Here is a 24,030-nt window from a genome sequence, read left to right as displayed (position 1 = left end):
TATAGTCAGCTGCTACCATTCCTTGAAGAAAACCAGATTTCGGAACCATTTCAGTCTGGTTTTAAATCCCTCCACAGCACTGAGTCGGCACTTTTAAGAGTATCAAATGATATACTTCTGGCAACAGACTCTGGCAAGTTTGTTGTTTTAGTTCTTTTGGATTTATCTGCAGCATTTGATACCGTAGACCATCAGATTTTAATTTCTCGTCTTGAACACAGTGTGGGTATTCAAGGTGTCGCTCTTGAATGGTTTAAGTCTTACCTAAATGAACGGAGTTTTTGTGTGAAAATGGGCAATTTCATGTCCAAAAAGGCATCGCTTCCACATGGGGTTCCCCAGGGATCTGTTCTCGGCCCTCTTTTATTTTCACTTTATTTATTGCCTCTTGGTTCTGTTTTTAGAAAACATGGTGTTTCATTTCATTTGTATGCTGATGACTGTCAGATCTATTTTCCATTGGCGCAGAATGGCACTTTCTGTCAACTTATTGAATGCCTCAACGATATAAAGTCGTGGCTCTCATGTAATTTTTTAAGTTTGAATGACAGTAAGTCTGAAGTCATGGTGTTCAAACCGAGTAGCCAGGCCTCCCTGAATGTTGACCTCGGTTCATTGTCTCCGTTTCTTAAGAATTATGTCAAAAATCTAGGGGTCCAATTTGATGCTGATTTTAAATTGGAGAAGCAGATTTCTTGTGTTGTTCGGGACTGTTTTTATCAGCTTCGCCAGATTGCTAAGGTGAAATCTATTGTTTCACGCTCTGATATGGAAAAATTGATTCATGCTTTTGTCACAACTCGGCTGGATTACGGTAATTCTTTGTATGCAGGTGTCGGTCAGGCGGCACTGGCCCGTCTGCAACTTGTACAAAACTCTGCTGCTCGACTCCTAACTAGAACCCGCAGGCGTGAACATATCACCCCAATTTTAGCATCTCTTCACTGGCTCCCGGTACATTACCGAATACATTTTAAGATATTATTATTTGTTTTTAAATGTTTGAATAATCTTGCGCCGCCATATTTGTCAGAACTGCTTCAGCCTTACAGTCCAACCAGAACCCTCAGATCAGCTGACCACCTGCTTCTAGTAGTCCCAAGATCAAGGCTGAAGCTTAGGGGTGACCGTGCATTTGCGGTGATGGCGCCCAGGCTGTGGAACCAATTACCACTTACTATTAGACAGGCCCCCTCACTTACGGATTTTAAATCACGTCTTAAAACATTTTATTTTTCGTCAGCTTTTAATGTGCAATGACAGTTTATGACCTCGTCTTTTATTTATTTTATTTTATGTGTTTGTTTTATCTTTCAAAGTTGACTTATTTTGCTGTGTTTTGCTATGTAAAGCACTTTGGTCTCCTTGGCGGATTTTTAAATGTGCTATACAAATAAAGTTGATTGATTGATTGATTGATTAAATCGATTAGAAAAATGCTTCGAATCAAATTTTCCTGCTTCGAGTATTGTTTGAGTGGCGTTTTAGTGGTTTGTTTCGAAAGTGTTTGCATTTAGTTTTATTGATTTGGGTGGATACAATGCCCTCTGGTGTCAAACAATGCCCTCTGGTGTCAACAGTGAAAATGACATAATTTATTTAACATGGCTGAATCCAGCTGCTCCCTGTTAAGACCAACATAAGTTTTTGTTTGAGCTAATGTTTTCATGCATATGTATTTTAGCTTATAGGTATATTTACCTGAAAATCATACATAACTAGCCCGGATTATTTGACATGACGACTGGGTTGTCGATTGTCTTCGCGGATCGGCAAACCACCCGGCAGAGAGCAATTTACAGTTCGGCTGCAGTTGTTGTGCAGCTAACATGCAGCCAATGTGCATGTGGAAATTTTTTTACATGCCTATCAATGATCAAATGTAAGTAGTCCTTTATTTAAAGAAAGTTTGTAGTGTTTACTTTGTAATCGCTTTATTAATATTTGAGATAATACAAAACAAGATGTTTACTCACTTCCTCGTAAGTCCACTGGTCCCACAGTAGTAGGGCTTGGCCAATATCCACGGTGAATGGGAACCTTTTGAAACTCCAAAAAGGCGCACACGCCTCTCCCTCATAAAGCAAGATTTTTCTGCAGCCGTTTGACTGGCGTGATGCGAAAAATAAACGTATTAATCCGCAAAATCAGCTGAATCCTTAGTCCTCACAGAGGTTGCGCTAGACGTTTTCGTTGTCTGTCATTTTGACTGACAGGGTCATAAAAATCCGGTCATAATCTATTTTTACCCGTCACTTAAATTTTTAAAATGATAATAATGACATATTCAATAATATGTTTTCATTCATCTTTAATTAATATTCTGTCCGAACAAGTTTAACAGAGAATCCACACCGCGCCATCACACATCAAGCAGCTGTGCGTTATTAGTGCCTTGCTTGCCTTGAACACGGCTTTTTAGGAAGGGTCGGACTTGACTTGGTAGCTACCGTACCGTCTCTCGCTTTTTGATGATGTAATTGCTGCATTAAATCCGATTTGCGGGACTGGACAGTACAGACCGCCACGACAGTCTGGAAAAATGTGGCCCAGATCGGATTTAGACCACATACGAAAGTGACCCAGATCGGATTTGAAATGGTCCCGTTCTATGCGACTTGTCACGTTCAGACCTTCAAGTTAATGCCTCACTCGAGTCGGAAAAACATGAAAAAATCAGATTCGTGCATTAAGACCTGTAGTATGAATGTAGCCTTAGTTCGGACACTCAGTTGCCTTGACATTTTTCCGAGTAAGGCCAACGACGTCATGCATCAAGAGAGACAATAGCTAATTAATATGCTCACTCGCCACCCTGTGGTCTGGGGTGTGAATTGCAACCTGTCAAAATGACAGATGGACTTCAGTTTTTTCCGTCACCGTTTTAAGCAACCGGTCATCGACGGAAAATATTCGGTTAACGCGACCCCTGAGTCCTCATACACAACAGTACGGCTGTTTAGTGAAGAGGACGCCTTCACCCGTACACGTCACAGCGCCCTCCTCCCCAATGCAAGACCGAAGCTGGAAGTCACTCATTTTTATGGCGCGGGATTAAAAAACACAAAATAAATATAGCGATCGCTTCCACACACATCCAAGCGGTCCATATCATTCAGGAGCATAAAATACCGCGTGTATTATGAAATAAACATGCTTTTTCGTGTCACATGCACTTTAAGGCATCACATAATATTTCCCCCCATCATTCCGCCCTTTGACCCGGATTGAATTTATCATAAGGCATAATGTGCTAATTCACTTCGGGTCACATAATATTTTCCCCATCACCGTACCAGAGTGCAGTGGAAAAGAGCCTATTTCAGTCAAAATAGATAGGACATATATCCCCATCAATGGCCGCCAAAGATTCAAATAGAAAGACCAGAGTCAAACTGTTCCATAGACATCCTAACCTGATAATTGACGTTCCACCAAGTTGTCGAAAAGTAGTATCGACTCATCAGAGTCATCCCAAATCGCTCACTTGCCACTACTGGCTAATGTGATGCAAGCCTACGCCGGTCAATAGAGAGCCACCACGTGCGGCACTGTAGTCCGGAGTCTAGGGACGGCGCTATCTAATAATCGTGAGCGGGCCGAGGGGGGTGCTCTAGCGCTCGGCTGCAACCCGGCGTGAATGATGCCAGCGCTGAAGATCTAGTGTCCACGTGGGCCATGGGGTCCAGGCACCAGCCCAGGGAAGCATTGATTTAATTGCCTTTGGTTTATTTGTGGAGTCCTAATTATTGAATAGAGGTAGATTTTAATGGGCCAAGTCTTTATGAAGACAGGGAAATGACTGGCTTCTGCTGCCGGCCAATAATGAAACGGAGAAACGCGCTCGCGTTCCCTCCAGATCATTTTTCAGACTCATTTCGCGCGCACACACACGAAGACGCGGCCTCATGACAGTATATTAACATTTAAAAAGTCATTGGGTGTGTTGATTTCTTTATGAGAGGACAGTGGTTTACTGGCGCGGGGCCACGCCGAGGGCCCGCTAATATTTACTGGGCAATCACACCCGCGGGAGAGCGCCGAGCATCACTTCTTATCAGCCTCGGAACCATAACAAGCAGGTGAACATTAGACCCGGCCGTGTAGAGACAAGCCGGACCAATCTGGAAGGGGCATCGCTATAAAACGTCAAAGGTCTTTATGGATTGGCTACAGGGCTGACATAACTCCTTTCATTTTAAAAGCCTATTGAACTTTGGGATGGGGGAGAGGGAAAGGGGGCGCTGTAGCTCACCGCTGCTAAATAATACACTTAATTTGTCTTGCCGCAGCCGCTTACATCATTATTCCTCTGCGCTAAACATATCAAAGATGCCGCGCCTCGGAAGAAAAAAGAAACTTTTATTGTTATTATCATCGCCGTCGAGGCGAAGCGTCATGTTCTGTGGCTCATTACGGCTCGGTAATGACAAGGAACAGCTCCTCCTCTCCTAAGGAAAGTGACTCTAATTAAGCTTCATTTAATTATTCAACTAATTAAATCTTTTTGGGTTCCTCTAAGTGTGTTTGTATGCGTGCGGCGGGAACTGGAGCCCTGTGGCTTTGTTACTGTAAATATGTCACAACACAGTGGCAGGGATAAGAAGGACCCTCGAGAGAACTCGCTGTTTTTTTTTTTTTCTCTTGCCAGAGTTAAGACGGAGTTATTTGGCTTGTTAAAGTGGCTTTGATAGAAGTTGAATCATCACATTGAGAATTTTGCTCTGTTTATGTGATATTTAAATGGTAAAAATGGTAAACATAAGAGTACAGTGGGGCAAATAAGTATTTATTCAACCACCAATTGTGCAAGTTCTCCTATTTGAAAAGATTAGAGAGGCCTGTAATTGTCAACATAAACCTGAACCACGAGAGACAGAATGTGAAAATAAAAACTGAAAATCACATTGTTTGATTTTTAAAGAATTTATGTCTAAATTTGAGTGGAAAATAAGTATTTGGTCACCTACAAACAAGCAAGATTTCTGGCTGTCAAAGAGGTCGAACTTCTAACGAGGTCTAACGAGGCTCTACTTGTTATCTGTATTAATGGCACCTGTTTTAACTCATTATCGGTATGAAAGACACCTGTCCACAAATTCGGTCAGTCACACTCCAAACTCCACTATGGCCAAGACCAAAGAGCTGTCGAAGGACACCTGAGACAAAATTGTAGACCTCCAGCAGGCTGGGAAGACTGAATCTGCAATAGGTAAAATGTTTGGTGTAAAGAAATCAACTGTGGGAGCAATTATTACAAAATGGAAGACTGATAATCTCCCTCGATCTGGGGCTCCTTGCAAGATCTCAGCCCGTGGCGTCAAAATGGTATAAAGAACGATGAGCAAAAATCCCAGAACCACACGGGGGGACCTAGTGAATGACCTACAGAGAGCTGGGACCACAGTAACAAAGGCTACTATCAGTAACACAATGCGTGGCTAGGGACTCAAATCCTGCACTGCCAGACGTGTCCCCCTGTTGAAGAAAGTACACGTCCAGGCCCTCTGCTGTTTGCTAGAGAGCATTTGGATGATCCAGAAGAGGACTGGGAGAATGCGTTATGGTCAGATGAAACCAAAATAGAACTTTTTGGTAGAGACACAGGTTCTCGTGTTTGGAGGAGAAAGAATACTGAATTGCATCCGAAGAACACCATACCCACTGTGGAGCATGGGGGTGGAAACATCATGCTTTGGGGCTGGTTTTCTGCAAAGGGACCAGGATGACTGATCCATGTAAAAGAAAGAATGAATGGGGCCATGTATCGAGAGATTTTGAGTGAAAATCTCCTTCCATCAGCAAGGGCATTGAAGATGAGACGGCTGGGTCTTTCATCATGACAGTGATCCCAAACACACAGCCAGGGCAACAAAGGAGTGGCTTTGTAAGAAGCATTTCAAGGTTCTGGAATGGCCTAGCCAGTCTCCAGATCTCAACCCCATAAAAAATCTGTGGAGGGAGTTGAAAGTCCGTGTTGCCCACCGACAGCCCCAAAACATCACTGCTCTAGAGGAGATCTGCATGGAGGAATGGGCCAAAATACCAGTAACAGTGTGTGAAAAGCTTATGAAGAGTTACAGAAAACGTTTGGCCTCCGTTATTGCCAACAAAGGGTACATAACAAAGTCTTGAGATGAACTTTTGGTATTGACCAAATACTTATTTTCCACCATGATTTGCAAATAAATTCTTTAAAAATTTGATTTTCTTTTTTTTTTTTTTTTTCACACATTCTGTCTCTCATGGTTGAGGTTTACCCATGTTGACAATTACAAGCCTCTCTAATATTTTCAAGTGGGAGAACTTGCACAATTAGTGGTTGACTAAATACTTATTTGCCCAACTGTATTTTTACCATCACTGCCACCATTTTCTCAAAAACAGCTGAGATGGGCTGGCCATGTTGTCCGAATGCCTGACTCTCGTCTCCCGAAACGAGTCCACTTCTCGCAGCTTGTTGAAAGGAAGCGGGCTCCTGGAGGCCAGAAGAAGAAGTTTAAGGACAACAAAAAAACAAATCTAAATAAGTGCCACATTGATGTAAAAGCCTGGGAAGACATGGCAGCCGAAAGGTCGTCCTGGAGAAACATCGTCCGTGAGGGTGCTGCACGGTACAATGTTGACCTCCACTGTGCTGAACAAGACAAACGCGGACTCAGGGGGGAGAGAGAGCGACCTCCAAACAGGACCAACCCAAACCCACCACGACTACTTTCCCCTTCCCACACTGCAGCAGAATAACTGGGTCCAGCCTCTATGCCCACCTGAAGACCCACAAGGACCAAGAGGGAGGACAGTCATACTCAATTACGAGTAACCGCCGATGATGATGACAGAGTACAACAACATAAAACAAAAGCAAAAGTTCAATAAGGCTCATAAACAGTGTCTAAAATAAGTATTTGAAGGTGATTTGGCCATCTCGTGTTGTCAATCGAAAGTCTGATTCGTTCCCTGTGAAGGTTGGACTCCGCCAAGGTTGCCCTTTGTCACTGATTCTGTTCATAACTTTTATAGACAGAATTTTTAAGCGCAGTCAAAAGGCGTTGAGTGGGTCCGGTTTGGTGGCCTCATCATTGCATCTCTGCTTTTTGCAGATGATGATGTGCTGTGGGCTTCATCAAGCCGTGATCTTCAATTCTCACTGGAGCGGTTCGCAGCCGAGTGTGAAGCGGTTGGGATGAAGGTCAGCACCTCCAAATCCGAGACCATGGGCCTCAGTCGTAAAAGGGTGGCGTGCTCTCTCCGGGTCGGGGATGAGATCCTGCCACAAGTGGAGGATTTCAAGTATCTTGGGGTCTTGTTCACGAGTGTAGGTAGGAAGGAGCGGGAGATCGACAGGAGGATCAGTGCAGCATCTGCAGTGATGCGGACTCTGTACCGGTCCATTGTGGTGAAAAAAGGATCTGAGACAAAAGTGAAGCTCTCGATTTACCATTTGATCGACGTTCCTACCCTCACCTATGGTCACGAGCTGTGGGTCGTGACCAAAAGAACAAGATCCCGGATCCAAGAGGCCGAAATGAGTTTCCTCCGCAGGTTGTTTAGGCTCACTCTTAGAGATAGGGTCAGAAGCTCGGTCATCTGAGAAGGACTCAGGGTCGAGCTGCTACTCTTCTGCGTTGAAAGAAGTCAGCTGAGGTGGCTTGGGCACCTGGTTCGGATGCCTCCTGGACACCTCCCTAGAGAGCTGTTCCGGGAATTGTCCCACCAGTGGGACACGCTGGAGAGACTGTCTCTCGGCTGGCTTGGGAACACATTGAGATCCCGCCGGAGGAGCTGGTTGAAGTTGTTGTGGAAAGGGAAGCCCAGACTTTTCTGCTACCCCCGCGACCCGACCACAGATTAAGCGGTAGATAATGGATAAATGGATGGAGGGTGTTGTCAATGACAGGCAATGAGTTAAATACATTGGATTTTTTTTTTTTTAAATAGAGGAGTACTCTGAAGGAGCATAATTCTGCCAAAGCAGCCAAATTCAAAGCATCACCATTTTTGCCTTCAGGCTGAAAATTAGGGCTGTCAAAATTATCCAGTTAACGGGCGGTAATTAATTTTTTTAACTAATCACGTTAAAATATTTGACGCAATTAATGCACATGCCCTGCTCAAACAGATTAAAATGACAGCACAGTGCAATGCCAACTTGTTACTTGTGTTTTTTTTTTTGTTTTGTCGCCCTCTGCTGGCACTTGGGTGCGACTGATTTTATGGGCTTAAGCACCCATGAGAATTGTGTAATTATTGACATCAACAATGGCGGGCTACTAGTTTATTTTTTGATTGAAATTTTTACAAATTTTATTAAAACGAAAACATTTTAAGAGTGGTTTTAATATAAAATTTCTATAACTTGTACTAACATTTATCTTTTAAGAACTACAAGTCTTTCTATCCATGGATCGCTTTAACAGAATGTTAATAATGTTAATGCCATCTTGTTGTTTTATTGTTATAATAAACAAATACAGTGCTTATGTACTGTATGTTGAATGTATATATCCATTTTGTGTCTTATCTTTCCATTCCAACAATAATTTACAGAAAAATCTGGCATATTTTCGAGATGGTTTGAATTGCGATTTTATTAATTAATTTTTAAGCTGTAATTAACTCGATTGAAAATTTGAATCGTTTGACAGCCCTACTCAAAATGTTATCATTATTTCACTTGTCATCATACCATCTACTTTGTAAAATGAAATGAATTTTTCCTGCACTGAAACTTTCGTATCTTAAGGTACCCTTGTACAAAACTAAAAAAATCAAAAATAGATGTGATTGTAATGCAATTAAAGAACACTCACTAAACTTTTTCAACTTGTCTTTCCCACTGTTTTACCCAACAGCGCGCCGCAGGTTGATCCCTACGCCGCTTTTCGGCATATTAGCCCCGGCCAATGAGCCGTGGCAAAGTGACCGGCGTGTTCTCCGGTACTAAATCCTACCCCAGGGTTGCATCGCCTTTGTATGGATAGCACCTTTCTATATTTAAACCCCAGCGGTGCCTGAATCACCTCATTTTCACACCTAATGAGTGTAGCAACCTGAAACAAAGCTCCGGTACTTCCCCGTGTTTAATCTGGGGTGTATTTAGGTCAGATCCCTAACAAATGCACGTTGCGCACCGAAAATGATGTTTCCAAACAACGTATCAAGCACGGGAGAGCTTTTTAATTACACTACGTGTGGCCCCAAGTGTCCAATTCCCTTTCATATCAGTCTCCTGTGGCTTCAAGGGGAGAAAGGAGGGATCAGCGCCGCTGCAGGGGAAGGTAATTATGAAGGAGAGAATAGGCTTGTGTGTGCTTTAGCGCTTCTCTTACCTGAGCCCCACTTTGCAAATGTGACATATTCATTATCGGGGATAATCAAATGCAAGATTTTTTAGACGCTGATGCCTTTGTGCTTGGACTTTTTTAATCTATGTTGTTGTTGTTATTATTCCCCTGTTTGATACATTTGATTTTCAAACAAAAGTGAGAAGATCAAAGATCAGCAGTAGGTTTGTTTTTATTTCCCTCACCTTGAATGGTGGCCTACATTGAGCGGGTCACATGTGTGGTTGGCGGGCAACCACCTTCATGCAATATAGAAAATGTATTTATTTATTTTGGAAACACTTTCTTTGACAGTGAGTTCATATGACTGTCATAACGCCGTTATTATTATGACATGACACGGTCATGAGCAAGGCTGTCAACAGACTTACAGGGGCCCGGGGACAAGAGACCATAATAGGGCCCCCCCACCCATGACCTGCCACCGGCTTGTCACGACAACATATGCAGTACTTTTAACTAGGGCTGCAGCTATCGAATATTTTAGTAATCGAGTAATCGACTGAAAATTCTATCGATTAATCGAGTAATCGGATAAAACATATATATTTTTAGGTGAAGAGCAATTATAAATATACATGAGAAAACAAAACCTTTAATCTCATCTTGAACCATTTTCAGTCAATCAATGTCTTTATTTTCGATGTATATTGTTGAAAACAGCCAACAATTCCATCTCAGATGTAACTAGAATTTTAAAAAAGACTAATTCACTGCTTTCACTCAAAAAAAGTTAGATCTTATTTTTAAAAAAAAAAAAATATATATATATATATATATATATATATATATACACACACACACACACACACACACACACCTAAAAATGCCGTTACGCTTGATAACACACATCACTTAAAAGTTCGGATTTTTCCCCACGTGTTTCAATTGAATTTCTATTTGTGTCAAGCCATTTTTAAGTTATAGTTAAGTTTTAAGTTAGTCTAAACTGTAAGCCCTGATAGGATTTTGAGTTTTTGCAGTGTTCAAAATAAATGTATGATAAAGGCTGTATTGGAGCACATTAGGGACCAGTGCTACTTGGTGTTTTATCCAGAAATGACTACTGAGCTAAAATTGATAGTTAGCATTATTGAGTTTTTATTTTACACCTTCATCACTCCACAGCGCTATGTTATGTTAAAGCCTGTATGTAAGACTAGTTAGCCACACATCGACATACATACATGGTCATAATTAATAGAAACCTAGCCCTCCGCAGGGCTAACGTTACGTGAATCTTATTTATTAGCGCTTAGCGCTCTTTATTAGTGCTTAGCGCCCTACTGCTTTAAGATGGCGGCTGTTTACTAACGCTGGCCAGACGCGGCCGAGTCTGTCATTGCGCATCTAGTTCAACATAGATGTGATCTCTATGAGACTCATCAGACGCTACCTGCTGTAAACGTAGCATCGTGCGGGCTAGTCTTTAGCAACGTCGGCGTCGTTTGTAGCAGCTGTCGGCTGATGTTTTTTTTTTTTTTTTTTTTGCTTCTTCCTCTACGCACGTGACATCAGCGCGTTGTCCCGCATTAAAAGTAGTCGGAGCAAAACGTGATGCTTAGAGCTGTCAAAATAAACGATTACTCGAGGTGAATAAAATTACTCGGATCAGTTTTTAAACTCGAGTTACTCGAGTTGCTCAAGTATTCGTTTCAGCTCTCCTTTTAACTAGCTAGGGCTGTCAAAATTATCGTATTAACGGGCGGTAATTTTTTTTTTTTTTAAATTAATCACGTTAAAATATTTGACGCAATTAATGCGCATGCCCCGCTCAAACAGATTGAAATGACAGCGCACTTGATACTTGCGTTTTTTGGAGTTTTGTCGCCCTCTGCTGCGCTTGGGTGCGACTGATTTTGTGACCATGAGAATAGTGTAATTATTGTAGTTTATTTTTTGGTTGAAAATTTTACAAATTTTATTAAAACGAAAACATTGAGAGGGGTCTTAATATAAAATTTCTATAACTTGTACTTGCATTTATCTTTTAAGAACTACAAGTCTTTCTATCCATGGATCGCTTTAACAGAATATTAATGCTCTCTTGTTGATTTATTGTTATGATAAACAAAAACAGTACTTATGTACAGTATGTTGAATGTATATATCCGTAGTCTTTCCATTCCAACAATAATTTACAGAAAAATATGGCATATTTTATAGATGGTTTGAATTGCGATTAATTACGATTAATTTTTAAGCTGTGATTAACTCGATTAAAAATTTTAATCGTTTGACAGCCCTACTTTTAACACTTTGCAAGCAATGACTGTAAATTTTCAAATTAATTAATTTGAGATGGACAGTTAAATTTAACAGACCGTAATGTGATGTGACACAATATAAACAAACAATTTCCATCTATTGTCCCATGTAGGCTACAGTACAAAACAACTGAGAGTGCTATGCCAGCCTGCTAAGCAACAAATCAGTATAACTAAACATTCTCTGACTGCCCCCTCCACATCCGAGGGTCAGGTCGGGCCCAAATGTTAAGCATTCACGTTTGGGTCGGGTCGGGCCGCCGCGCCGGGCTAATAAATTAGAAAAAAAAAAAATTTTTAATGGGATAAAACCGAGAGCAGGCTCTCTGTATTGTGCATTTGCTTGTGCACGCACATGAACGCCGTGGCCCGCATGTTTTTTTTTGGTTTTTTTTTAATATTAAACTTTCCCAGCATTATTTCGTTGTGTAAATGCTTTTATAATGATCATAAAAATATATAGAGTATTTAAATATTAAGAAAACTTGCGTTTTTTCTGCCAACTCGAAGACTCACTTCAACAACAACAACAAAAATTCGGGTTTTTCGGGCTGGGCCTGCAAATCTAGTTAATTGATCGGGCTCAGGCCGGGTCGGGCTTCAATACCAGCGGGCCGTTTCGGGTCGGGCTGGATTTTTTAGGCCCGATCTAACCTCTATTGCACATATATAGTGGGCTAGGCCTACATTTTACTTTTGTTCTACATTGCAATTTAGTTGATGTTTTGTTTGCAACTGAACTGATCCCTGGATTGATATTGCGATCAAGATGCTGCTGCACTGCAATATTTTCTTTGTCGTTTTCTTTAATATTTATTTGAATATTTTTATTGATCAGTCGTTGTGACTGAAATACAGTTACTGTTATTATTGATTTTGCACAGGAGTTCAGATGTTGCACTGTGTGAAAGGCTGCTACTGTCTGTAAAAAATAAAAAAAAAAGCCCTGGTCTCATTCAAAGCACTAATTAAATGCTGTGATCTGTTTTTTTTTCAATATATACAGTGCCTTGCAAAAGTATTCGGCCCCCTTGAATCTTGCAACCTTTCGCCACATTTCAGGCTTCAAACATAAAGATATGAAATTTCATTTTTTTGTCAAGAATCAACAACAAGTGGGGCACAATCGTGAAGTGGAACAAAATTTATTGGATAATTTAAACTTTTTTAACAAATAAAAAACTGAAAAGTGGGGCGTGCAATATTATTCGGCCCCTTTACTTTCAGTGCAGCAAACTCACTCCAGAAGTTCAGTGAGGATCTCTGAATGATCCATTGTTGTCCTAAATGACCGATGATGATAAATAGAATCCACCTGTGTGTAATCCAGTCTCCGTATAAATGCACCTGCTCTGTGATAGTCTCAGGGTTCTGTTTAAAGTGCAGAGAGCATTATGAAAACCAAGGAACACACCAGGCAGGTCCGAGATACTGTTGTGGAGAAGTTTAAAGCCGGATTTGGATACAAAAAGATTTCCCAAGCTTTAAACATCTGAAGGAGCACTGTGCAAGCCATCATATTGAAATGGAAGGAGCATCAGACCACTGCAAATCTACCAAGACCCGGCAGTCCTTCCAAACTTTCTTCTCAAACAAGGAGAAAACTGATCAGAGATGCAGCCAAGAGGCCCATGATCACTCTGGATGAAATGCAGAGATCTACAGCTGAGGTGGGAGAGTCTGTCCATAGGACAACAATCAGTCGTACACTGCACAAATCTGGCCTTTATGGAAGAGTGGCGAGAAGAAAGCCATTTCTCAAAGATATCCATTAAAAGTCTCATTTAAAGTTTGCCACAAGCCACCTGGGAGACACACCAAACATGTGGAAGAAGGTGCTCTGGTCAGATGAAACCAAAATTGAACTTTTTGGCCACAATGCAAAACGATATGTTTGGCGTAAAAGCAACACAGTTCATCACCCTGAACACACCATCCCCACTGTCAAACATGGTGGTGGCAGCATCATGGTTTGGGCCTGCTTTTCTTCAGCAGGGACAGGGAAGATGGTTAAAATTGATGGGAAGATGGATGCAGCCAAATACAGGAACATTCTGGAAGAAAACCTGTTGGTATCTGCACAAGACCTGAGACTGGGACGGAGATTTATCTTCCAACAGGACAATGATCCAAAACAAAGCCAAATCTACAATGGAATGGTTCAAAAATAAACGTTTCCAGGTGTTAGAATGGCCAAGTCAAAGTCCAGACGTGAATCCAATCGAGAATCTGTGGAAAGACCTGAAGACTGCTGTTCACGAACACTCTCCATCCAACCTCACTGAGCTCGAGCTGTTTTGCAAGGAAGAATGGGCAAGATGTGCAAAACTGATAGAAACATACCCCAAGCGACTTGCAGCTGTAATTGGAGCAAAAGGTGGCGCTACAAAGTATTAACGCAAGGGGGCCGAATAATATTGCACGCCCCACTTTTCAGTTTTTTATATGTTAAAAAAGTTTAAATTATCCAATAAATTTTGTTCCACTTCACGATTGTGTCCCACTTGTTGTTGATTCTTGACAAAAAATTAAAATGTTATATCTTTATGTTTGAAGCCTGAAAAGTGGCGAAAGGTTGCAAGGTTCAAGGGGGCCGAATACTTTTGCAAGGCACTGTATGTATCTGAAAGTATTTTCATTTGACTTCAACCAGGAGTGACACAAGAGCCAATAAAAAGTTGTTTAATGCCTGACCGCTTGTGTTGCCTCATGATTCACGAAAAATACGCTTTGCTTTAGAATTTTAATGCATCCCAGGCTTTAATGCATCGCGATGCATTGCCGAATCGAATCGAACCAAATCGAATCGTGACCCTCTGAATCAAATCGAATCGTGAGGGCAGTGCCGATGCGCACCTTTAGTGATTATTATTGCTAAGTCTCAGTGGTGAAACTGGTTTAGTCTCTGTTGGCATCCCAGGCAAAAAAAAAGAAGTAAAATCTAATATGTAGGCTAAAGAGGAAAAATAGAACGACTAGTGTAGCCCAAAGTAGCGGAGTAAGAGTAGTGTTTCTTCTTCACAAATCTACTCAAGTAAAAGTAAAAAGTATGGCGTAGTAAAACTACTCTTAGAAGTACGTTTTTCTCAAATGTTACTCGAGTAAATGTAACGCGTTACGACCCAACTCTGGAAGTAATGCTGCTCTTACTTGAGTAAAAGATCGCCTTTTTTTTTGCCTGTCTACTTAGACCGTTTTAGATATTCAGCAGCCTGCCACTGTCTCCCAAATTGAGCCCTTGAAAATAATCGTGCTAACTTGTTCCGAGGGAGAAGACAAAAGAGTCAAAATGATGCTTCTTTCTTCCTAGGAAGGGGGATAAGAAGGAAAAAAAGTTGGAATGAAAACGCCACGAGCAGACAATGGCCACCGGAGCGCCGCAAACTCCCGCGCCCGGAGGTGCGCCGCAGGCTACGGAATAGCAATGTCATTTAATTGGCTGCTGAAAACACCTTTTGCCGGCGGAGCCGCTGTCCTTGTCCTGGCACGTTGTCGGTGTCAGTGGCTTTCCGTGTCAGTTCGCTTCTAAAACATGTTCGCGGAATCACAGCCAGACAAAAGGTCTGCTCTGCGGGGCCTGTTGAATAGTAATGGGCGTGAGTTATCATGGCTTAATGCTGCTGTAGCCATTTGCCCGTTGCCAAGGGGGACAGGACCTTCTTGCGAAAAAGAAGCTCGTCGGGCCTGCTTAGCGCCCTTTTCCACGCCCGCCGAAGGCGACAGGGGGAGGCCCGGCTAAATCAAGTGTAGCATAACATTAACGGGCGGCTACTGACACCTTTGCCTTGAGCGACCCGGGGGATGCGGGAGAGCAGCTGCGTGTACCCGCGCGCCTCAAAACTACACTGCAGGGTATCAAGTGCGCAGCCGGGTTGCTGTCGGAGTTGTAGGTCAACACAATTTTCCTTTCAAATCATAACAAATCATTTTTTAACCCTTTAAAGCAGGGATCCCCAAACTACGGCCCACGGGCCGGTTACGGCCCACCTACACATTTGGTCCGGCCCCCTGAACAATACCAAAGAGCATTTCGATTTATTTTCTTTTTTTCCCAATAGTGTTATTTATTTCCTGGCTTTTTTCTGTGAAGAATAAAATATGCCATATTTTTCTGTGAATTATTGCTGGAATGGAAAAATAAGACACAAGACGGATATATACATTCAACATAATGTACATAAGAACTGTATTTGTTTATTATACCAATAAATCAACAAGATGGCATTAACATTAGTAACATTCTGTTAAAGCAATCCATGGATAGAAAGACTTGTAGTTCTTAAAAGATAAATGTTATACAAGTTATAGAAATTTTATATTACGGTAATGTTTTTGTTTTAATAAAATTTGTAAAGTTTTCAATCAAAAAAATAAACTAGTAGCTCGCCATTGTTGATGTCAATAATTACACAATGGTCTTGGTGCTGAAATCCATAAAATCAGTCGCACCCAGGCGCCAGCAGAGGGCGACAAAACACCAAAAACACAAGTAACAAGTCGACAATACACTGTGCTGTCATTTCAATCTGTTTGAGCGTGGTATGTGCGTTAAATGCGTCAAATATTTTAACGTGATTAATCTTAAAAAATTAATTACCACCCATTAACGCGATAATTTTGACAGCCCTATATATTATATTATATTATTATTTTTCTTTTATTTACTATTGTTCCGTGAAGAATCCAGAAAGGGTTATTTTATTTTGGCTTTCTGAAAAACAATGAATTTTTACAATTAGACACTCCTGCTATCGTCACACTTTTTCTGTTACAAACTGACTGAAACGAACAAAATGTGATATTTGGTATATGGCAAAATGTTTTTTGGCATGTAGCATTTTTTTGCCATGTGGCATTTCATGGGTATGTGGCAAAATGGATTTTGGCATGTGGCAAAATAGATTTTGGCATGTAGCATTTTTTTTTTTTTTTTCTTTTTTGTTATGTGGCATTTTTTCGGTATGTGGCAGGATGGATTTTAGCCTGTGGCATTTTTTTGCCATGTTGCTTTTTTTTTTTTTTGGCATGTGGCAAAATGGATTTTGGCATATGGCATTTTTTGCCATGCAGTATTTTTTTTTTATTTTTTTTTTTTTTGCCATATGGCATTTTTTTGGTATGTGGCATTTTATTGTTTGCCACATGGTATTTTTTTGGTATGTGGAAAAATTTATTTTGGCATGTAAACATTTTTTTTGCCATGTGGCATTTCTTGGGTATGTGGCAAAAGGGATTTTGGCATGTAGCATTTTTTTGCCATGTGGCATTTTTTGAGTATGTGGCAGAATTGATTTTGGTATGTGGCAAAATTGAATTCTGCATGTAAACATTTTTTTGCCATGTGGCATTTCTTGGGTATGTGGCAAAATGGATTTTGGCATGTGGCAAAATGGATTTTGGCATGTAGCATTTTTTTTTTTTTTTTTTTTTTTTTTTGCCATGTGGCAGTTCTTGGGTATTTGGCAAAATGGTTTTTGGCATGTAGCAAAATAGATTTTGGCATGTAGCATTTTTTTTTTTTTTTTTTTTTTTTTTTTTTTTGCCATGTGGCATTTTTTGGGTATGTGGCAAAATGGATTTTGGCATTTGGCAAAGTAGATTTTGCCATGTAGCACTTTTTTGCCATGTGGCATTTCTTGGGTATGTGGCAAAATGGATTTTGGCATGTGGCAAAATAGATTTTTGAATGTAGCTTTTTTTTTTTTTGCCATGTGGCATTTTTTGGGTATGTGGCAGAATGGATTTTGGCATGTGGCATTTTTTGCCATGTAGAATTTTTTTTTTATATATGTGGCAAAATGGATTTTTGCGCTGTGGCAAAATAGATTGTGGTATCTAGCTTTTTTTTTTTTTTTTTTTTGACATGTGGCATTTTTGGGGTATGTGGCAGAATGGGTTTTGGCATGTGGCAAAATAGATTTCGGCATGTGGCATTTTTTTTTTTTTTTTTGCCATGTGGCATTTTTTCGGGTATGTGGCAAAACAGATTTTGGCATGTGGCATTTTTTTGGTATGTAGCAAAATTGATTTTGCAATGTGGCATATTTTTTTTGCCATGTGGCATTTTTATGCCCTGTGGCAAAATGTATTTTGGCATGTAGCATTTCTTTTGCCATGTGGCATTTCTTGGGTATGTGGCAGAATGGATTTTGAAAAACATGAGTGGCTGTGATTTTTGACCGTACACTTACCATTACAGCGGATTGACATGCAACTGACACCCAAGTCAGGCTATGCCATTGACGGCTATGAACGTCCAAATTTTCCATTCAGCTCATTGCTCAAAAAGCAGATGAGGCGGGGGGGGGGGGACAGAAATACCCACAAACGCTCTTCAAACCTGTCAAATATTACTGTTTACCTATATATTTTTTTTTTTCTAAATTATTCTGAAGTGCCACCTCAATTTTGGTTCGTTCACAAAGTTCACTTTGTTGTATACAATGACATTAAAGACCATTGTATTCTATTCAATCGGACTTGAATCACAGGGAGTCAGCCCCGGGTCGACTTGCGTCGCAAATCTGATTACTAGCAACTCGACTCGGACTTGAAGAAAAAAACACAGACTTGGACTTGACTCGCTTGAGCTGGGAGGGTCCGAGCAGGACTCGACTCATGAGACAATGACACGAGACTCGACGAGCTCACCCGAAAATCTTGGATCACAGATTGGTTCCCACCTTTCGCTCTCACAGAACAACCTTTGACTCGACAACCTTTTGACTTGACACTACTCGTCTTTACAACCTTTGACCTGACACGACTTGACCTCGAAACTCGACTTGACTTGACTCGACATACCCTCGTGACTCATCTCGACTCAACTTGTCCTCAAAAGGTTAGAAATCTGACTTGTGACTCGGATCATCGTGACTCGTGCAATTCTGTGCCAGTATCTGTTCGTTGACCACAGAATTATTTTTTTACACGGATTGTCAATTATTATAATGAGATTCATGGGAATTATCATTTTTCCATTCAATAAGACAATAAAACTTAAAATCAACCATCTGAACTGTTCATAAATCCCTAATTCTTGCGCCAATTGACTCTACAACAGATTATTTTTTAATTTCCATCTTTTCCTTTCAAAGTCCAAGGTCAAGTGCCCCAAAATTGATTTGATTGGACCTCCTTATTCCCAAAGGGTGTCACATGCTATTGCAAGAAGTGCTCTTAATCACCTGTTATTGTTTTTCTAACCCACCCATCGAAGCCTTTGCATGTCATGTCCTCCTCTCTTCCAAGTTGTTTGCACCTAGTTAGTGACTCCAAGTGCAATTAGCTAAAAGAGCGCACCCTTGAGTAGGTGTGTATTTGTGGGACCTCAAGAGCCCGCCCCTCCCCGGGGAGGAGGCGGAGCTCGTAGGCGTCAGTTGCAGGGGTCGATGTCTCAGCAGTTACTTTGGGCGCTGGCGGATCTCCGAGGACCTGTGATGCGTTTGATGTTCCGTTCCCGCCGCACACCAGCAGCCGCTGCGTGGCCTTGTGTTGGCTTCTTTTGCTACCTTTTAATGAACAACACCAAGGTTTCCGGGGACGGTGAAACTCTTTGAATGGGGAATTTGTTGAGCTTACTCTCAGAGAAATAGTACCAATTGATATGAAGGTGCTTCTAAACAAAAATACTTCAACCATCATCTGTCTTGAAGAGATGAAGACCACTTGGTTCTTCTTAAATGTATGTTCAGGTCTCAGATTTAGGCTACTTAGGCTTGAAAAAAAAAATGCATTAACAATGCTTGCTTAAAGAGACAGACAACACTAGGGGTGTGTGCTAGCTAGAGATGGAATAAAACCCTTTAACTCATGATACAATTAACTTCGATATGCCAGGGTCACGAAATGATATTAAAAAACGAAAAAAATCAAATTTCTCAAAGTTCTGTTGGCAAGTTCAAGCACCTTTTAGATTAACTTGACCACAACAAGCACATATTTTTCCACACTTTCAAAATCAATGTACAGTGGTATGGAAAAAGTATCTGAACCTTTTGGAATTTCTCACATTTTTGCATAAAATCACCAAATTTAATCTGAAGTTTGTCAAAATCACACAGATGAATAAAACAGCATCTGCTTTAACTAAAACCACCCAAACATATATAGGTTCTCATATTTTAATGAGGATAGTATGCAAACAATGACAGAAGGGGGAAAAATAAGTAAGTGAAGCATCACTTTTTATATTTTGTGCCCCCCCTATGGCAGCAATAACTTCAACCAGACGCTTCCTGGCACATTGATCAAGACTAATCTTGGCCCATTCTTCACTGTAGTTCAGTCAGATTCCCGGGACGTCTGGCATGAATCGCTGTCTTTAGGTCATGCCACAGCATCTCAATGGGATTCAAGTCTAGACTTTGACTTGGCTGCTCCAAAATGTGTTTTTTGTTCTTCTGACACCATTCTGAAGTTGATTTACTTCTGTGTTTTGGATCATTGTCTTGTTGCAGTATCCATCCTCTTTTTAGCTTTAACTGTCTGCCAGGCGCCTTCAGGTTTTCCTGCAAAAAATCCTGATAATTCATTTCTGAGAATTCATTCTACCATTGATAATTGCAAGTTGTCCAGGCCTTGAGGAAGCAAAACAGCTCCAAATAATGATGCTCCATCCAACATGCTTGGGTATGCACCATGTTGATGTTGGTGAACTGTTCCATTTTTCCTCCACACATGAAGCTGTGTGTTACTCCCACACAGTTCAACTTTGGTTTCATCAGTCCAAAAAATATTTTGCCAAAACTTTTGTGGAGTGTCCAAGTGTTTTTTTGCGAACATTAAACGAGCAACAATTTTTTTTAAAAAGACAACAGTGGCTTCCTACTTGGAGTCCATCCATGAACACCATTCTTGGCCATAGTCTTACATATAGTTGATGTGTGTGACTTTGGGTTCTTTTTTACCTGTCTGAGTATTCTGCGCTGAACTCTTGGCGTCATCTTTGGTGGACGGCCACTCTTTGGGAGAGAAGCAACAGTGCCAAACTCTCTCCATTTGTAGACAACTTCTCTGACTGTCGATTGATGAACATCCAGACTTTTAGAGATGGTTTTGTATCCTTTCCCAGCTTTATACAAATCAACAATCCTTGATCACAGGTCTTCAGACATCTCTTTTGACCAAGCCATGATGCACATCAGACAATGCTTCTCATCAAGACAATTCTTACCAGGTGTGTTTTATAGTGGGCAGGACAGCTTTAAACCACTTATCAGTGAATGGGCAGTGGGCACACACCTGACATAAATTGTTTGGTAAAAATTGGTTTCAGTTGCTCTTTAAGTCTCTAGGCAGAGGGTTCACTTACCGTAATTTTCAGACTATGAGCCACTACTTTTTGCCTTCATTTGGATACCTGTGGCTTATAGTCCAATGCGGCTTATTTGTTGATTTATTTGGGCTAATATTTAACACTATATTTGACAGCGGTCTCATGAGACTATCATAATTGTGTCATGACACTATCATGGGCATTAATAAATGCTTGTGACAGATGTTATTTAGTATTACCTGGCAAATTATGTCACTAACTCCATTTTAGTACAGCTTGGATCTTTTACATCCATTCAAAAGTGAAATAATTGGCCGGTTAACACTAAATGACATCTGTTATAAGCATTCATTAACGCTTTATACAGTGTTATGTCATAATTATGATTGTCTAATGACAGTCTTATGTCTCCACTGTCGAATGAAGTGTTACCAAATACCATAACTAGCAATTAATGAAAAAACTGGAACAGTAACTAAAGAAATGTCTAGCACAGAACATGATTTTTTTATATTTTACATCTGTAACACTGCAGTGTATGCTAGGAGGCATGTTGGAACACAGCAGTGTTGACAGCAGGTGGCAGCAGAGGTTGCCTGTCTCCCTCAAGGCAGCAGTGATGGCCAAATAAAGTTTCTTGAAGCGATGAAGCTTTGCAGCCAATTGGTTCAAAGTTTCACGGTGGTTCATTTGGTCTTATGACAGTCGTATGATGCCGCTATCAAATAAAGTGTTACCGGTTCATATCTTTTGGTGTAAATATCCCATAATACAGTGAAAACAGCTGCGGCTTATAGTCCAGTGCGTCCTGTCTATGAACAAATTCTGTTTTCGTGCCAAATTTGGTGGGTGGCGGCTTATTGTAAGGTGCGTCTTATAGTGCGAAAATTAGGGTACTTATTTTTCTCCCTTCTGTCATCATTTGCCTGCTATCCTCATTAAAATATGAAAACCTATCAATTTTGGGGTGGTTTAGTTAAAGCAGACACTGTTTTTACATCTGTGTGATTTTGACAAAGATCAGATCACATTTGATAGTGATTTTATGCAGAAATGTGAGAAATTCCAAAATGTTCAGATACTTTTTCATATCACTGTAAAAGCGGACGTTTTACTGATAAGATACTTTAAGACGTACCTTCTTCTGGTGTCACCCTGACCCCCACTTTTTTTTTTCTTCCTTCCTCGCAGATCCCCTCAGCCGGCCAGCTAATGGAGGCTTTGCGTGTGAAGATGAAGGAGAGGAAAGTGCTGACAGAAGAGCTGGCCACGCTGGCAGCAGAAGCCGCAGTCAGCGAAAAAGCCTGACTCCCCGGGCTGAGGCTGGGAAAACTGTCATCCTCTCAGCTCCCCTCCACCCTCGGCCGGCTCGGTGGGAACTCGACCGAGCTGAGCCTCAGACCCGCTGCGGGCCGAGCTTTTGTAATGAGCCCCTCAACATCTGTGTTAGGGAAGCGCCTTTCAGCGCAAAAGTCTTTAATAAGGCAAGGCTTAGGCTAATTGTTCTGTTTTGGGGTTTGGCGGCACCTCAAGAACTTTTAAAGGACCTTGATCTGGAAAATGCCAAGTTGACACTTTGACCAAATCAGATTAGTCATAAAAAGATAAATAAATATTATACATAAAGGTGTTCCCTGAGTTACGACGTACCCGACTTAAGGGGATTTCGACTTTACGACGCCAGATTCTCGACCACCATTTTGTCTCCAGTCTTTTTTTTTTTTTGTCACATAAACGTTACCTTCCTGTACCTCACAGGATCTTATTTTTTACTGTACTTTATTTAATATGTCACATTTTGTCCTCACTAAACGTAAAGTTTACAGCTTTACAGACAGCAAACAAGGCAATTTTTGCTTTTTGAAGCTTTTTACCTCCATTTCTTCACAATTTGTAAAACTGTAACACACATACGTACACTTATGTTCAAAACGACACGCATTTTAACAATAAAACACTTGACATAAAACAATTGGTGTTCAAACGTTCATCTAGTCTGATCAATATGTAAAGTTAGTACATTAAATTCCCCTAATTTTCCAAGGAAAAGTCCGCTAGCTTAAATGCTACGAACGCTAACGTATTTACAATTCTCAAAGCAAACTGCTCACACATAACTCCACAAACTGTAGCTCTAAACTTTTTGCATTTATTCAGTATGACAGGGCTAAATTACTGCATAATGGTCAAAACTGCCGTAACGTAAAGTTCTTCAGCTTTACAGACAGCAAACAAGGCAATTTTTGCTTTTTGAAGCTTTTTAACTCCATTTCTTTACAATTTGTAAAACTGTAACACACATACGTACACTTATGTTCAAAACGACACGCATTTTAACAATAAAACATTTGACACAAAACAATTGGTGTTCAAACGTTCATCTAGTCTGATCAATATGTAAAGTTAGTAGAATTAATTTGCCTAAGTCCATTCGTGTTTACAATTCTCAAAGCAAATTGCTCACTCATACAGTGCCCTCCATAATTATTGGCACCCCTGAAAAAGCATCTAATGATTTTTTTAAAATTCAAATATTATGGGACCTTAATGGAAAAAAAGAGAAAAATCCAACCTTCAATACAAGTGCATTCATTCAGTGGGGAAAAAATCCCACATAAAGAAAAAAATTATTTGACATCAAATAATGTGTGTCACAATTATTAGCACCCCTGGTGTTAATATTTTGTACAGCCCCCTTTTGCCAACAAAACAAGGTCTGGGGACTGAGATGGCCATGGGAGGAGCTTGATTTTGTGTCTGGTGAACCATTTCTGTGTAGATTTGGCCATATGTTCAGGGTCATTGTCTTGCTGAATTACCCATTGATGACCCATCTTCAGCTTTGTTGCCAAAAAGCTCAATCTTGGTCTCACACAAAAATACACACGGTTCCAGGCTTCAACTGTGTCCCCCTGCTGAAGAAAGTACACATCCAGGCCCGTCTGCGGTTCGCTAGAGAGCATTTGGATGATCCAGAAGAGGACTGGGAGAATGTGTTATAGTCCGATGAAACCAAAATAGAACTTTTTGGTAGAAAAACAGATTCTCGTGTTTGGAGAAAAAAAGAATACTGAATTGCACCATACCCACTGTGAAGCTTGGGGGTGGAAACATCATGCTCTAGGGCTGTTTTTCTGCAAAG

The 24,030-nt window shown here is 40.7% G+C and overlaps 1 protein-coding gene across 1 annotated transcript in view; it reads left to right on the top strand.

The window, feature by feature from the left end:
* cntln (centlein, centrosomal protein) overlaps nt 1-23,372 on the top strand; it is a 336,531-nt gene extending 313,159 nt beyond the window's left edge. The window contains 1 exon segment of the mRNA XM_057843797.1: nt 22,080-23,372. Within this exon segment, the coding sequence (XP_057699780.1) occupies nt 22,080-22,196 (117 nt within the window). The 3' untranslated portion in view covers nt 22,197-23,372.
* The last annotated feature ends 658 nt before the right edge of the window (nt 23,373-24,030 follow it).

This window comes from Corythoichthys intestinalis, chromosome 8 (assembly GCF_030265065.1).
Source record: "Corythoichthys intestinalis isolate RoL2023-P3 chromosome 8, ASM3026506v1, whole genome shotgun sequence".
Taxonomy (NCBI): domain Eukaryota; kingdom Metazoa; phylum Chordata; class Actinopteri; order Syngnathiformes; family Syngnathidae; genus Corythoichthys; species Corythoichthys intestinalis.
Note: the sequence above shows the minus strand (reverse complement) of the source record. Positions and strands in the feature narration are given on the sequence as shown.